The sequence below is a fragment of the Dryobates pubescens genome, chromosome 13 (genome assembly GCF_014839835.1).
Source record: "Dryobates pubescens isolate bDryPub1 chromosome 13, bDryPub1.pri, whole genome shotgun sequence".
NCBI lineage: Eukaryota > Metazoa > Chordata > Aves > Piciformes > Picidae > Dryobates > Dryobates pubescens.
The window spans coordinates 30,252,506-30,268,503 of record NC_071624.1 but is presented as its reverse complement, the minus strand read 5'-3'; the positions used below and the strand labels follow the sequence as shown (position 1 = coordinate 30,268,503).

The 15,998-nt window shown below is 40.2% G+C and overlaps 1 protein-coding gene across 2 annotated transcripts in view; it reads right to left on the bottom strand.

The window, feature by feature from the left end:
* Window positions 1-15,998, bottom strand: part of MED13 (mediator complex subunit 13) — a 54,727-nt gene that overhangs the window by 22,774 nt on the left and 15,955 nt on the right. Inside the window, exons 4-9 of one of the 2 annotated variants that reach the window (XM_054167113.1) lie at window positions 4,782-4,927; window positions 4,303-4,353; window positions 3,525-3,722; window positions 2,472-2,666; window positions 1,641-1,803; window positions 1,258-1,368 (exon numbers count right to left, since the gene is read on the bottom strand). In XM_054167113.1, the coding sequence (XP_054023088.1) occupies window positions 1,258-1,368; window positions 1,641-1,803; window positions 2,472-2,666; window positions 3,525-3,722; window positions 4,303-4,353; window positions 4,782-4,927 (864 nt within the window). The remainder of the gene's footprint in view (window positions 1-1,257; window positions 1,369-1,640; window positions 1,804-2,471; window positions 2,667-3,524; window positions 3,723-4,302; window positions 4,354-4,781; window positions 4,928-15,998) is intronic. The other variant, XM_009902780.2, reaches the window with a different exon arrangement.

Sequence of the window (15,998 nt, the reverse complement as noted above, 5' to 3'; positions counted from 1 at the left end):
AACACCTTAGTCTAGAATGAAATGTTTAGGCTGAAGCTATTGCACTGCACATATATCCTTATTCTTTGCCCCTTTTCCATGAGGAAAGCTAAGGAGAATGCAACTTATATTGCAAACCAGGATTAGGCAGGAAACAAAAGGTGAGAGGTATCAAAATGTGTTTTGACTTGAGACTTACACATTTTTCACCACTTACAATTCAAAAAAAATAGAGGAAAAAGAAGGGAATTTAAGATTTTTTCACTGCATATTTCTAACACACACCTCACCCAGTTAACTGAATTTTTTTCTCTTAACTAGTGCTATCATATCTAAATTCTCCTTTAAGAGAGTATTTCATCCTCCTCCATCTCCCAGCTCCTCTCAGGACAAGTATTTCCACAGAACTTAAAGCAACCATTTCAACAAAGGAGGAAAAACTGCTGTTCTTCTGAAGTGCTACATCCCTCAGACATTACTTTTTCTGGTAAGGTTCCAGTATTTACTGCCAGGTAATTGGTGTTTTAAACCTCTGCAACACTTCAGTCTCCTAAAGATCAGGACTCTGCCATGAACACAGAAATGCAGAATTCACTGAAATTAATGCTTCCATTAACGTTTCCAGTCTGTGTCATTGCGGTTTACACATATAAGCCACCACAAAACCTGGAAGTTAAATCCAGACTTTCTCCCTGTGTTTTGATCCTTTCGTTGTCCCTCACCCCAGCTAATATAACCCTCCCCCACCTATTAGCTCACACAAAAGCATTTTCATGTACAACCAACCCATGGAATGTCATATTTCCCCAAAAGTAAAGCAGCTTTCTGGTCGGGGATTTTTTCATGTTCATCACAGCGCAATGCCACAAATGCCACAATTTTTTTGCTGTTGATGAACAGCTTTCTACCTTCAAGGCTGATGCCACAGCCCCCTAGAACGGGTTCCCAATTCCTAGCTAAGTAAGCACTCCCTCGCTGTTGCAGCCTGAGAACGTTGCCCATGAGATTATTTCTACCCATGCTAAGGAATTCCAGCCCCAGTCTGCACCGCCAGTAGGTCCACTCAGATGATTCACTGGAATAAAATCTCTGCATTATCTCACTGGGCAGAGTTTCAAGACCTACAATGACATTTAGGATACAAGATACAAATTTTGTTACAGCTTTCCTCCAAGCAGCTATTGCTTAATTACTCCTAAAGGAGTCATGAGGAGCTCTCTCCTGAGCACTTCAATCTCGATGTACACCGTTGGGCTGTGGGTTTGCCAAGTGCTGTACCTTGAACAATTGCAATTTGTCCTCTGCGTGGCTTCAACAAAATCCCAGGATGCTACCTTGTCAGCTGTCTCCTCGTCACACAAGCCATTTGATGTAGCAGAATACTTCCTCCTACAATTCAATAGCAGGAGAGTTACCTGGGGTCAACACCTCTTCTTTTCTTAGCTTCTCTCAGACCTCGAGAGCAGTTTTGTGACACAGGATTCAGCAAAGAAGTTACAAATACCCTAAGTGAGCAAACTGAGAGCTAAACACACTAGTAGCCAGCAACAAATTCACTTCTTTCAAAAGTTTTATTACTAAAGCACTTTCTGCTCAAAGACACAGCACCATGAACAGATGTACTTTACTTTCCATAATGAACACACAGGATGAGTACCTACTTGTTCTGAGCTCGGTTCATGTTGCACTCCTGCCAGACTCTGTCCACCACTTGGTTGGCAAGCTTTCTAGGGATTTTGCCACCATGATGGCTAGTACTGTCAGAGATAAATCCATCAGAAACTGAAGAAAACTTCACCCATTTCTGAGCAGATTGAGCATCAACTGAAAAGGAGCACCGGAGGAAAGAGTTTTAGGCAATACGGTGATACACTACAGGAACATCTTAGAAAGGAAAGTATCTTCTTCATATGAAGAAATGAAAGCAACTAGAACATTCAGTTATAGTAGCAGTCTATTATAATACGGCCTCCTCTCACATAAAGCAGCACCATATATGTTTAGGATGTAAGTGGGCTGGCTATTTATCTTCCCTCAGTTCAGAGGCCACACAGCCTGGAATCCTAACTACAGAGAATCTTCCTTGGACTATGAAAAAGGCTGAGCACATCACCTTCCTCACTAGTGTCCGTGATGCACAATGAGATTGATAAAGCTGTGACAGAATGCATAAACAAACACACACACATATGCAAAAAGGAAGGGGAGGGGGGGGGGGGGAGGCCAAAACCTGACCACAGAAATTTAAAACCCTGAATAACAACTTCAGGTACAATAAAAGCAGTCCTCATTTGAGCAAGAGTGTTGAAGTTAATTTTGCCCACAGCTAAACAACAAGACCTGTGTTTACTACAACAGACTTATGACTAAAGAAATATGATTTTGGGGAACGAGTCAGCTGCACAGAGAACATCTGAACCCTTCCCAAACACTGCTAGATTTCAAAAAGCCATCAAAATGATTTCCACGTGAAGCAGCTCATTTCATGATACCTGTTTGAACTTCCTCTGGGGATGTTGGTGGAGTCAGAGTTACTGAAGACATGGCAGGATCTCTCGTGGAAGCAGGCACTTGGTGGACACCCAAGCAAGTAGTTGAGCAGTGAGATGCCCCTACAGTACTAGGAGCAGGGATGTCTGTCTGAGGAACTAGGACGAAGCAGGCTGGGTACACCATTCGCACCCCAGCTGGAAGAGAGAGCGAGCTGGTTTTTACAGTTGTTAAGCAAAAACTTACCTTTAAAAGCATCAATAAATGCATCATTTTACCAGACAGTCACAAGTTTACCTACCCTTCCTCTATACAGAAGATATGGGTGAGTGAATGAAAAGGGCTGTGTACCCACAGGCAGAGAGAGCCCCGGCATCTACATGCCACTGCTTGCTTCTATCATTTTGTTTTATAAAGAAGACCGGGGACACACTTTTTGGCATCATAAAACTGCCAACATTCCCCTCCCCACCACCATCAGGGTCTCCAGCTATCACTGCAATGCAAGCCTGGAACATTCATTACAGAGAAATGACTGCATTATTTGGCAAATCAAAGGTCAATAGCCCACAGCAGAGAAATAAACTACAGAGTCCCAGGGGCTTAGATTTTAGGAACAGCAGCAGATAAATGCAGTGCCTGAGTACATTAAGTTCTCCAGGATTGTGGTTTTGAAGACATCCCTGAAAGGCACGTCTGCTTTGTTTGAATGTGCACAGGATCTGAAACAGTACAACATGCTTTTGATGCATCTCAGATGTCAGCAGTCATAGTCTAGAGGGGTTTTTTAAATCTTTTATTATTATTTATTTTAAAAATAATCTTGCTTTTTAAGGCACGAAGGAAAACACTTCCCACTAACAGGTCTGCAAAAGCTACTTGAAGAAGAAATTCCTTCTAGACAGGCCTGAGCACTGGGCAGAAAAAACAAAAAAGATCAACAGCAGCTGCAAACAGTAGCAAAAAAGGAATAAAAAGGGTCATTTTGCTTCTGTATTTTGCAGACCTAATCAGCCAGTTTATTTCAGTAATTAGAAGGTAATCAGAGCACTCACCAACGAGGACTTCAACAGCAGCTAAAGAATCGTCCTCCCAATCCATTTCTTCTTGTTTTTCCTCAGATCCTTCCTTCAGGTTGGATGTGACAGGATAGAATTGCTTCCATTCACCAATAAGCTTTTTTGTTGATGAATCAGAAAGCTTGAATGACTGCCCCGTGAGCGTGCCATTTAATCCAAAGGGACTCAGAATAACTACAAAGGCAAACAAAAATCCATTGGAGACTGTGCCTAACCAAAATTCACTCTCTCCCACTGAAAGTGCTTTTATTTCAGCCACAGCACACAAACAACTTACCACTGGTAAGTCAGAAAGCACCCTAACCACATTTTACTATGCTGCACAAGTTGTTGATAGTAGGTACACAGTGTTAAATATCTCTGTACTCTAAGAGCCAAGGTACCACAATAACAATTACAAATTAATCTGTTTGAACAAGCAACAAGCAAGTTTTCATCTTGGCTGGCAAGGAGTCCCTAAGATACAGGTGGGATAAAGAAACACTTTCAAACTCTGGCAGCCTTATGGTGTTTCGTCCTTTCATTGGGCTCGGTACAGTTACAACAACTATGTATATACAGGGAAGTATCTGTTTCATGTTTAGTCTTGTCCATATTAGGAAAGCACAGCTGCTGTTATATTGCATTCCAAAAAAAGCAAGTTGGGACACTGAGCATTAATAAACAAGGGCAGTGTGTGGTCATGCAGGAGAACTGATTTCTCTAGCCAACACAAGTGTGTCCAAGACAGGGAATGATCAAACAGCCCACTAACCAGACTCGGGCCCCATCACTCCTTTGTCTTCCAGAGCATAGCCTGCATCTGCTGGTGGAACCAAAGGAATTTACAGGAAGAGCCAAATCAGAAGGGGTAGGAGGAGTGAATAGACTAGGTATGTTGAGTCAGAAATGGCATTCTGAAAGAGGGGTTGATGAAGATACGTGGGGGTTATGAAGCAAAAATATTTAAGTCACCAATAGCACAGTACTTGGAAATTAAGTTTCTGTCATGAAGACAAATTACTTGGCTCCATGCCAAGACATTAATACAGAAATCATCCACCTGGAGAAGAGCTGAGACACACCAAGGGGCTTCTGACCATGTCAAGGCAGGGGACATTTGGGGAGAAAGAATAATCAATACAAAACAGCTGACACCTCTGCTCCCACTTCCAGGCTTTGTCAGAGGTCCTCACTCTGAGCAACTGAAGGATCGATTCGTTTTAGTACTCCCTATCGAGTGGCAAACCCTACCTTGAAAAGGGCTGTTGGACTGCTGGGCAAGAGTGAGGTGTTCTTCACTGAGCAGGTACACAGGCTGGTGCTGACTGATTTCCACACTGGTGCAAACATTGCTGTCTCCATGTAAGAAGAAGGTGAATGAGCAGGACAAGTGCTCGCTGGAGAAGGAAAGGAAAACAAAACTAAGCCTAGAACTTATTTTAAGTTGATGGCTTTCTCATTAGTTTGAAGGCATTTCCTCCCAAAATATTTATGAATAAAGTAACCAAACCTCTCTTCTCTCTGTAGCAAGAAAATCCTAAATACTTGTTCCCTTGAAGCATTTGCAAAGTATTCTAGCAGTAGAAACAACCTCGAAGTTCAACTAGTTGGAAGACAACTGCACACAAAGCCATAAGTCTCTTTAGACTGACTCTTTGCATCTTGAGGTGTGGAGGAAATCGAAAACACCTGGTTTGGGACTTTTTTGGGGGGGGGGGGCAAAGAAAAACCTCTAACACTTTATGTATTTTGCATATTTAATTAAAATGTTTCAGCACCCATATTACTAATTATGTCACATCTGGGTTCTCCTGCAACAGATCCACTAAGCAGAATTTCTATTTCAAGGTTTGTTTGGCATTAGCCAACAAATCACTCAGTTAAAAGCACCAAGAAGAACAGCAGCTGCTTTGAAAAGCGTTGGGTTTGGGTTTTTAAATTTATCTTCATATTCCTGAAGCCTCCAAACTAAAAATGAACTCCCACACCTACACACAAAAGGGAAGATACGATCAATTAAAAGCAACCCCAAAGCCTAAAGCGCTGGTGAAGTCATTAAAGCAATTATCAATGTTTAATATCAGATAGGTCACTGATCGCCAAAACCCTCTGGACTGAAGCTTTAAAAAAACCTAAACCAGAACAGCACAGAAAAAAAAAGGGGGGGAAAAAATAACATAAACACCCCAAAATAAACATATCTTCTTCTTCCTACAGCTCTGAATTAAATGCTGTGTTCACAGTGCTGCACGTAGTTACTCATTAGCAACTCCATGAAATCTCCTGCCTCCCAAGATCATGCTTCAGAGACTTCCCCCAGTTTTGCAGCTCTGCAGTTGCTGTTTTGTTACAAAAATATAGACAAACCTCTGCAAGCACAGCTATCAAAATATTTTATGGTGCATCCAAATCTCTTCAGTGGTTTATTTGAAATGTATTTTACCAACTGTAATTAAAGGGCAGGAATAGAGTGGGTAAAGGCAACAAACCCCAGGATGCTGCAGCAGCAGTACATCTTCATATCCAGTTCCAGCTGAAAAACCTTGGGGTTTTTGTCTTTGTAAAGAAGTTGTCCAGGCAGAGCAGTTTTCAGTTACATGAGCTACAAGTTATCTCAAGTGTCTGCCAGACTAATACACTCCCACAGGAAAAGAACAGATGTTTAAAAGCAAGAGGATGCTATTCACGTTGGACATTCAATTAGGTCCACCATCTCAGTAACAGAAGAATGAAAGTCAAGGAGAACCTTAAAAATACTTCATAAGCTACTGCACAGAAAATAAACCCTTCTCTGTAAGGGGGGTGGGGGGGGTAACATCGAGCACCTGCTCAGTCTCAGGGAAAAAACACAACAAACAAGTCAAGGGAAAGAGACTACATTAAGTCAGACAAGACAGCAGTCGCTAAAGCTTTTTTTCACAAGATCAAATGAAAAAGACACTCCATAAACTACTGTAGCCTAAGACTAGATGAATGCAACATCACTGTTTCCCCCAAAAGAGCCCATCACCTAACACTCAGGATCACATGCATGCTCTCTGACCTCATGAAAGGCTTTCAGGGCTTAGTCTACAGCATGAGAGCACAAAGCAAGTTTTGCGTTCCTAAAGAAAATACAAAGAGAGCTCCAGGGCATGAAGAGCCGACAAACCCCAAGCATCTGAGTAACTCTATTAACATTCGACCTCCCCAGGTGCAGTTACTGGATACATCTTCAGTGTAATTTCCAAGAAGTTTCTTTCCTCCACCAGCAGGTACATGGTGGGGCAGTAAATTGTACGGAAAAATGCTTCTGCAATAGGCACAGTTCATCCCGTCTGTGAAAATGGAGATGTCGGCTCACTGAGGATCACCCCAAAGAGCCAGAGAGCAGCCACCAGGGTTGTGGCTGCAATGAGGAGTGTTAAATACATGGCTTTGTCGACCAGCAGATTTAAAATTAGGGACATAAGACACTTCAAGGATGAGAGAACCCACAAACCGTTTGAGGAAGAACAGGAAATGCAGCACATTTATTACAACAGTAACTTAAAGCAGGCCACGAAGTGAGCTCAGGGAGGAATGTTCCAAGTGGCTGGCCCTGGCCGAAGCAGAGCAGTTCCCAAGGTGCATGCAGCTGGCAGTGCTGATCTGCTGTTCGATTTGAATTGTGTTTTAGGAACAACAGAAAAAAAACCCACACCGCTGTTTAGCAAATGAGTGAATGATCCCTATTCATTGACAGCCACACAACACAACTGCTTCAGTAACCCAGCTCCGGACAGAAAGCTCCCTGCAGAAGAAATAACATTGCTCAGGAATCCCAGTGAAGTTGCTCCCAAAAGGCAGTGATGATGCAGCCAAGCACTTTGTTGATGATTTCAAGTTCAAGTGAAGTCACAAAGTGAGCAAACATCACTAAATTCCTATATGGAAACCTGATTAAACTTTAATCCTTATGCAAATAGTTGAAAACCGATTCTCAATTTGATTTATTGGGGGTTTTTTAAATCATATTGGATGGTTTAAGGGGAAAGAGTAGAGAGTGTTCTTGGTGCCCAGTGACAAATAACAATTTAGAGGCTTAGTATAAGTGAGGCAAAAGTTTAAAAATAAAAGCCCCTATTCTTTAAATACACTTCCAATGCAATTAAGCTATGCCTCTTGTAAACACCACATTATTACACAAATAAAGGGCAGACAATTGTAGCATAATCTGATGGAATTCAAATAAACCAAGACAAAAGAGAAGCATCAGCATGATAACAGAAGCACTTCAATTCATTACGCTGCAAAACCAGTCCTAAGAAGTCGCAAGGAAAATTCAAGGTCATCATGCAAAAGCCAAATTTAAAACACACACACCGAGCCCCCACACAAAACCACACAAGCAGAAAACCCCCAAATGAGAATTCTTTTCTCCCTTTACTCAGCAGGGGAGAAGTTTCCAACAAAATACTCAAGTAAGAGAGTAGCCATTGTTGTCACTGACATCATTCAAGCAGCTTTGGCATGCAAGATGCCAGCACACTACTAGTCGGGCAGGGAGAGCAGCTCTGCCGTGGTACAATTCATCCCACACAGGCCAAACATGAGAAAAATTTATAAGCAGAACTGGTGAAAGTTAAGTGTTTAAACAGAAAAGTGATGTACATGGCCTCAGGGGGTTTGTTTCAGCACTTCCAGAGGTGCAGCAAAAACGTTTCATTCACCATAGAATAATATTGTTTCATTGCAGAAATACACAGTCAAAACCAGCGCCGTCCTTAGACTGAAGCTAAGGGAAACAAGATTCCCACATGGCGCACACAGCATCTCCTGAAAACACCGATCTTTAAACTAAGGGCAACACGAAAGGCAAAGCTAACACTTTATGTACTCAAATGTAGCCTTACATATCCTCCTAGCCAGTCATGCTCAGCAACTGTCTCTTCACATTTAACATAGTAACTCCTGTTAGTTTACAGGGCTTTTTTTCACTTGTAGTCACAAGGAAGACATGAAGAATCCTAGTTAAAATTAAAACCTAAAAGCCATACTGACTCTTTCTTGCAGTGGAGTGGAGAAAAGGAAGAAGGGAAAATAAAGAAGAGAGCTTGAAGTTAGTGACTATCCCTATACACACCTTTTATGGACTTAGCAAGAAGCTCTAGAAACGCCCTTTTTGCACTTTATTTTTAATAAGTCTATTTGTAGAGTCTCCATTTCCATAAGTTCCCCCAGACTGATGATTAGTACATAATGTTGCCTCAACCCCAGCTCAGGAGGAATCCTCTCACACCTTACCTTAACCTATTTTAAAAAGAAAAGAAAAATAAAATCAATCAATCTATCCATCTCTCACTCTGTCCAGCATTTCACCAAGTCTCTCTCCTGTTCTCAGTGACTCACCCCACAGCCAAAAATCCTAATCAAGAAAAAAAAATTAGAAAGGGGGGGGAGGAATTCATCTACTTCTCACTTTGGGCTAAATAGGCAGACTACCTCTACAATTCAGTCAAGGACACAATAACAGAAAGCAAGCTGGTGGTTTCCTGCCTAACCCGGAGTTCATCCCAGGCATTTATTTGCAGACATTTAAGTAGCTCAGAAGATCACCAGATAATTTTTGCAGAACATCTCATGACTGAAATATCAAAACCAAGAAAAAAAAAAAAAGCCCCAAACTACACCTCAATGCTCAAATCTTTTGTCCTGCATGCAGAGAAAAAAGAAAGAGTGAAGTCCTTGAAATGCAGATGCAGCATAAAAATAGTAGCTTGTCTTAGAGCTTGGATTAATATCCTCTCTTATTTTATTTATTTATTTTAAATGAATTCTGAAAACAAAACTTTAGTTCTCCCCCCCCAAAAAAAAAATCTCATTTGCTTGCCTGACCCTGAATATAAAGTTATTACTCCATTAATATTTCTAATTAACTTCATTTCATTAAATCCTAATCACGGAATGTAAATATCAATAATCCAGTTTCCAACTGATCTCTGAATACAAATGTGGCATCGGAATGAGCATTCTCTATGAATGTTGATCTGGGCACACCAGAATCCAGCCAGAATGAGTTCCAACACTGAAAGCAACTTAAACAATAAATTAAGAGAGACACACACACCCCCCTTTGGATTTAGTGCTATTTTAAGCAACCTTCAGCCCTCACCTATGCTCCATTTTCTATATCATCCCCCATGCTCCCTCTTCACTCTCATCATACGAAACAAAGATGGTTTAGTTTCATGGGGAAAAGAGAAAGAAAGAAAGAAAAAAAAAGGTGATTCTGTGTGAGAAGAAACTGAAACTGATGTGGAGAACCTGAATATAATTTCTATTTCTACTTTTGCAGGAGAAACTGAAGGGTAGGAGGGAAAAGCACACTGAAATTTACATATACATGAGGTTTCTACATCTCCATTAGCAAATCTCAAAATACCTTCTTGATAAAAAGGTAATTAGGTCTGGGTTTTTTTTTCCTCCACATTAGTACTTACGTAGAGCTTCATATCTTCAAAGTGCTTCACAAACATTAGCTGCATTAGAACCTCACTAATCCACACTTCACTAGATTGCATACTTCAAATCAGCACCACACTAGGGCTGAAAGGCAAGGAGACTGCGACAGCAGAATCAACAAGGAAGTCTCCAACTAATAAAACCTACAGCACATTTAACAGTAAATTCAAACAAAGACATCCAAAAGTTTCAGCTGAAATAGAATGGGGTTTTTCCTGTTTGGAGGAGAGTTGTGAGGAGGGTTGGTTTGATTTACTATATTTTCCTAGGTTGTCTTTGTAAATGACTTCTCAGTTGAAACAAGCACTTCACTAAGTCAAAGCACTGCTAACCCTTCTAAAATATTTACCATATCCTTATCAACTATACACTTTCTCCTGCCATTTCCTACAGGAGAAAAATGGGCATTGCAAAGTAAGAATCAGTGTCCCAGAACTAACAGCTGTCACAATTAGGATGCTATCATTTCCCTGTCAATGGGGTAGAACACACCTTGTTTAGGAGCACAAACATCAGCTACAGTTTTAAGTCTCTAATTAATATGCATCATTAATTCGGGCTGATATAAAAGATTTGCCAAAAATTGGTACATGCTGGCCAGCACCCAAAACCCTTCAGGGCATTTTGACCAAGAATCAATATATCATGACTGGCTGACAACAATTAGAAGCAGCAGTAATAGAGCTGAGAGTTCCCAACTGATGCATCATAGTTGCCCAAATAGAAGCATCCCCAAACAGTTATTCCTCACTACAGACTATTTTGGTATGCCACTTAAATGGTTTTAAAGTGTCCAAGAAGGTCTTTTAAAAAGGTGACAGTTGCCTTCTACAGTAAATTCTTGAGCTGGAGAACACAGCCCAGTGTCAGAATTAAAGAAGTTATTTGGGAAATAAAAATTGAAATAGAAACAAGGTCTTAAGGGTCACACACAAACCAAGGAGCCCCAATACCCTTCATATTCAGTTACTTGTTTTTGTTGCTTTTTTTTTTTTCCTCCTTTATTCTGTACCCAGGTTAAGAGACAACCCTACAGCAATCAGCATAGGGCAGAAAACAAACATTGCTGCCAAAGAGTAAGGCTGGAGAAATTAAATACCTGACCATATGCTCAACATGCACTACACCATCCTCTATCCTACAACACGTTACACCATAGGCTTTGTTCTTTGTCAGCCAACCCTCTGAGGCTTTTCATCATGGAGAAGAAAGATTGAAGCTGCCAAGCCACTTGAGGCTTTCTGAGCTAACAGAAGAAAAAGCAGAAGCAACTCCCTCAAGAGGACCCATCTACCACCTTTTCTTTCTAAGTGCTTGTTCAGAACAGTTCTTTGTGACTACATGCATCTTCCAGCTACAGCCACAACATTGCTGTGCACTAATGAAGAGCGGCTTTCTATGCAGCCACCTTCACACCTATGCACTTCAACAGCCAGACTTCTTTTAAACACAGCATCTTCAGTTTCCACTCACCATCCATAACCCTGAATTACAAACCTCCACAAGATTAATTCAGACTATAAAGGAGCAGGAAATTAAGTACTCATTTACTGTAATAAGCAAAATATGAAAGTAAAATACTGAAATCAGATTGTTATATCAACACAACACCAAAAATGATTGCAAGGGAAAACACTGGAGTTTTCTCAAGAAATTAAAAAGAAGCAGCAAAAAAAAAAGGAAAGAAAAAGAAAGAAAGAAAAACCACACACAAGGCAAACACACAAATGGCTCCAACAATTGAATACTTCAGAAGAGCTTTCTTTGGGGTTGTTTTAGTTATTTTGGAGGCCATTGCTTTGCTTTTTAAGCACTGGGGGCTGAGGGAAATAAGGGGTAGGATAAATTAGTTTCTAGTTCTCCAGGAAGAACATGTTATCATACATACTCATTACACTGCAGTACTACTTTTTATGATAAGAGTTTGAATCATCATTAATCAATTCACAAACATGCCTTTCTTGCCCTTGGCTACAAGTTCCCCTTAACATCAGAGTTTGTATCAGCCCCATCATGAGATCTGCACTTCAAGCAGACACAGTGGCATTAACATCCTTAATGGGAAAGCACAAAGAAATCCAAACAAATGCACATTTACATTTTCTAGCCAGTTACATCTTCTGTATCTTAACATAAAGTAATAAGATCTCAAAACACAGATGATTCTCTAGCTACTGACAAAAAGATGGAACTGCAGACATTTTCCTGAGCATCTCCGAGTCTCTCCCTATGGTCATGATGGCAAACATAGCAGAAAGCTGATTTTGACGATAACACAAAGAAAAAAACATAGCTAATAGCAAAGTAGAAAAAAAAAACCCTTCCAGTTCAAAGCACATCATTAATGAGTATTGTCAAAAGGCTCTCCAACATGCTTTTCACATAGCTGAGGATGGCTTGATTTTACTAAGACCTAAGAGTTAACAATATTTATTTATTCTATAACCAAGTTTTCTTCCTTAAACCAAATAGAAGTGTAGCAAATTGCCTGTGTTCCTGAGGAAGTCACATTCACCTTAAAGACTTCCACATTTTTTCCATTCATGAGCTTAGCTTCATCCCAATAAAACCAAGGCTGAATAAAAAAAACACTACTAAAACTATAGCATGACATCTTACAAAGAAGCAAGCAATGTTTCAGAATGCAACTAGAGGTTTAGATACACACACATAAACAATTATTTCTCCAGATACAAGTTATAAGCAATATTACAAAGAGTTTGCTTGCACTCCAGTATTTCAGACCTTAAATGAGACTAGTAAACCTGTTCACCTCATATTTTTGCATCCTTTAATTATTGAGGATGCACATCTCAATTATCTGAGGTTGAGCTTTCACACTGCTGTAAAAAAATATATATATATATTAATTCAGAACACATTTGGGAAGCAGCTAACAGTAGACATTACTCTATCTCAGAGACAGTGGAACAGCTTTCAATCCATTGCTCTTTCCTGCTCTGAAACATTTACAAACATCTTGTTAAGCCAGATTTTTCCAAAGTTCAGAATTTAAATGCATTATAAAAATGTTCATTTAACAAAATGTGAAGTATCTCTGTGGTGCATTTATCATCTCACTGTTCAGTGAACAAGAAGAGCATTGATTTATTGTCGAAAGCCAAACCCAAGCAGTCATATCTTTATTTTTTCCTGATGAACCAACTAGCACTGCAACTTAAGCTAAATAGAAGAAAACTGCTTTGTGATGTAAAGTGCTAAATTTGCCTGCTTGTAGTCTCTGTAGCAACCCAATATTCCAAAGAGACAATCATGTGATCAATGCTCTCAGCTCCTGCTGTTTATCCTGCACTGTCCTACTTACAGCAGCTCTCAATTCCAGCTGTCTACAGCAAAAGGAAAAACATCACCTGCTCTCCTGCCGGTACATGATGCCAGAACAGCCTCATTAGAGCTGTTGTAAAAAAATGTTGACATTGTTTGATTTACAGATTAACATAGGGAAGAAATTTACACTGCAGAAAGAGTGTAACAGACTAAATGGAACACAACAGGCTAAATAGCAAATATTCCCACAGTATAAAGCAAGAGCCCTGTAGATTCAGTTACTAAGGCTTCAAATTAAATATATAGAAATAAACACGAGACCTGGGGCTACATCTTGATCTTACATGGTTAACTCTCTCAAGTAGAAGGTTTTAAGCTTTAGCACCCAGAAATCTCCTCATTCTATTCCTTAATAATTCACAGCATCATCCTAGAGGGATCAAGCAGCAAACTACCCCATTCCTATGGAAAGGGAACCCATGAGAAATAGGTAGCTAAATGGGGAAAAGGCTGAAATGTGGGCTCAGGACTGAAAGCAGAGCATTCCCTTTGTCCTAAGGACAGTGAAGACCAAACAGACAATAGCTGATTTCATTCATGTTACATTATCAATATACACGTTGCTGAAGCGGACAGCAAGACCATTTCCATGGCCCAGTTGAAAACAAAAACCAAACCAAAACACCACCACCACAAACAAACACCATCACCAAAATACCAACCCCCTGCTGCAGCCAGGGCCACTCAGCAGTGCAGATCTGCCAGCAAACCCATTCACTGTGGCTACTTTTACCTCTTCCTCCCAGCAGAGAGAGAAAAACAAAGAAATTCACAACTATAATCAGCACACCTTCAAATCAAGACAAAGACGTGAACAAAGGCTCAAGAAAACACCCCAAAAGTATACACATAGAATACTCTTCAGCACTCATATTCCATGAGGTCATATAGTTGTTATTTACCTCAGGTAGGTGAAATGGTATTTCTGTGGAAAAATAAAAGGACACTGAGCTGGCATTATAAAATCCCGTGCTCAGACTAACGCTAAACAGCATTACCTGTGAAACCTGTGCAGCAAGGTTCATTTTGTGAGCTATGATAAGCTTATCACTTACAATTTTCTAACTGGATTTTTGGGGTGTTCTGGTTGTTTGGGTGGGTTCTTGGTGGGTTCTTTTGTTTTGGTTTGGGGTTTTTTGGTGGGTTGTGTGTTTTTAAGCGAACTGAGAGACAAGTTCTGGTTTGCCACTGACTGCAATTGGTTATACCATTTCCTATTTACAAGGGGAAGGAAAAGAAAAAGCAACATACAAGTGATACAGTAGCTTTTAGCATTCTGGATTTTCAGTTGTCTATCAGATCCTCCCACCAACTCAGGATTACTCAATTGTTTGCTTACTGGTATTTCAATTATGTCAAAGTTTAGCAAGTTGCACTTACTACCAAAACTTCAGGAGCCATCCTCCACAAACACTTCATACTTTGGTTTCCTTTCATTAAGAGTGTCAGATTAAATCCTCTAAATTAAAGGAATTGTATCTAAAACAGTGTTTAATCTGACAAGTTTCCTAATCATGATGCTTCTGAGTATCTCCTACTATTTAGTCATCCAGCTGGCAAGAGGAAAATTCTCATCCAAAGGCTGTCATTTCAGCAATCTAACCAGAAAAGGTAGATGGACAGCTGGGTGCAGATCACAATCTCCATCTCATACATTTAAGGGATGGATTTTTGACTAATGCATACCCAACCTATTTCTGAACATGGCAGTAACACCACAGTAAGTTGGAAAGGAGAAAAGAGAAGGACATTCCTATCTGTCAAACTTTGTAATTTAATATGCAGTCGTTTAAACCACATTATTGAGCTTCTGTAATCTAGCTTGCTTTAAGTGATTGCAAAAGGTTGTGACAAATATTGAGGTAATTATTTCTATTCTCCCCTCCCCGTTGTTTGGTCACAACCAAGACCATTGGCAAAACCCTTCTCTTTAATCTTTTATTCTGCTGTTAATTCTCCTGTTGATCACCATCACCCACTCCTGAAAACTGAAAATCACCTGCTTACAAAAAAGCAACAACAAAACCCCACCACACAGCTCAGGGAGTCAGTTGCTCCATTCCTGCCCTAGCTATAAACAGAAGTGGAACTGGCATACTTGAAAACCTCAGACAGTTTCCTCAGGCACAGTAATCGTGACTTGTTCTCACAGATCAAATTTCACCAAATACATGACTGTCTCACTTTTCTTAATGCTGGTTTTAGACTTGGGACAAGCAAGTGGAGGGAGGGAAGAGCAGGTCATGCTTATTACCTTGCAGACTTGGTCACTATGCAGCCTGCAAACATCTTAGGTCTTTACTTATTCCACAGCAAATTTTTTGAGGTTAGCTTAACAAGTTAGTTTGGTTTAGGAGTTGCATCACAGAAGATAATCAAGCAGTGAACACTTGGCACTAATTCTTACTGTTTTGGTCATCTATTCACACGTTGCAGGGGCATCAGTTCATGAATGTTAAGGACTGTCCTTTGAAAATTAAAATGTATACAACACAATGATGAAAAGAAAGGGTTTGTGGTTTGTTGTTTTATTGGGGGGCTTTGTTGGTTTGTTTGTAGGGGCTACTGTTTGGGTTTGGGGGGATTTTTTGCCCCTTTTATTGTTGTGTTTGGGGTTTTGTTGTTTGGTTTAGCTTT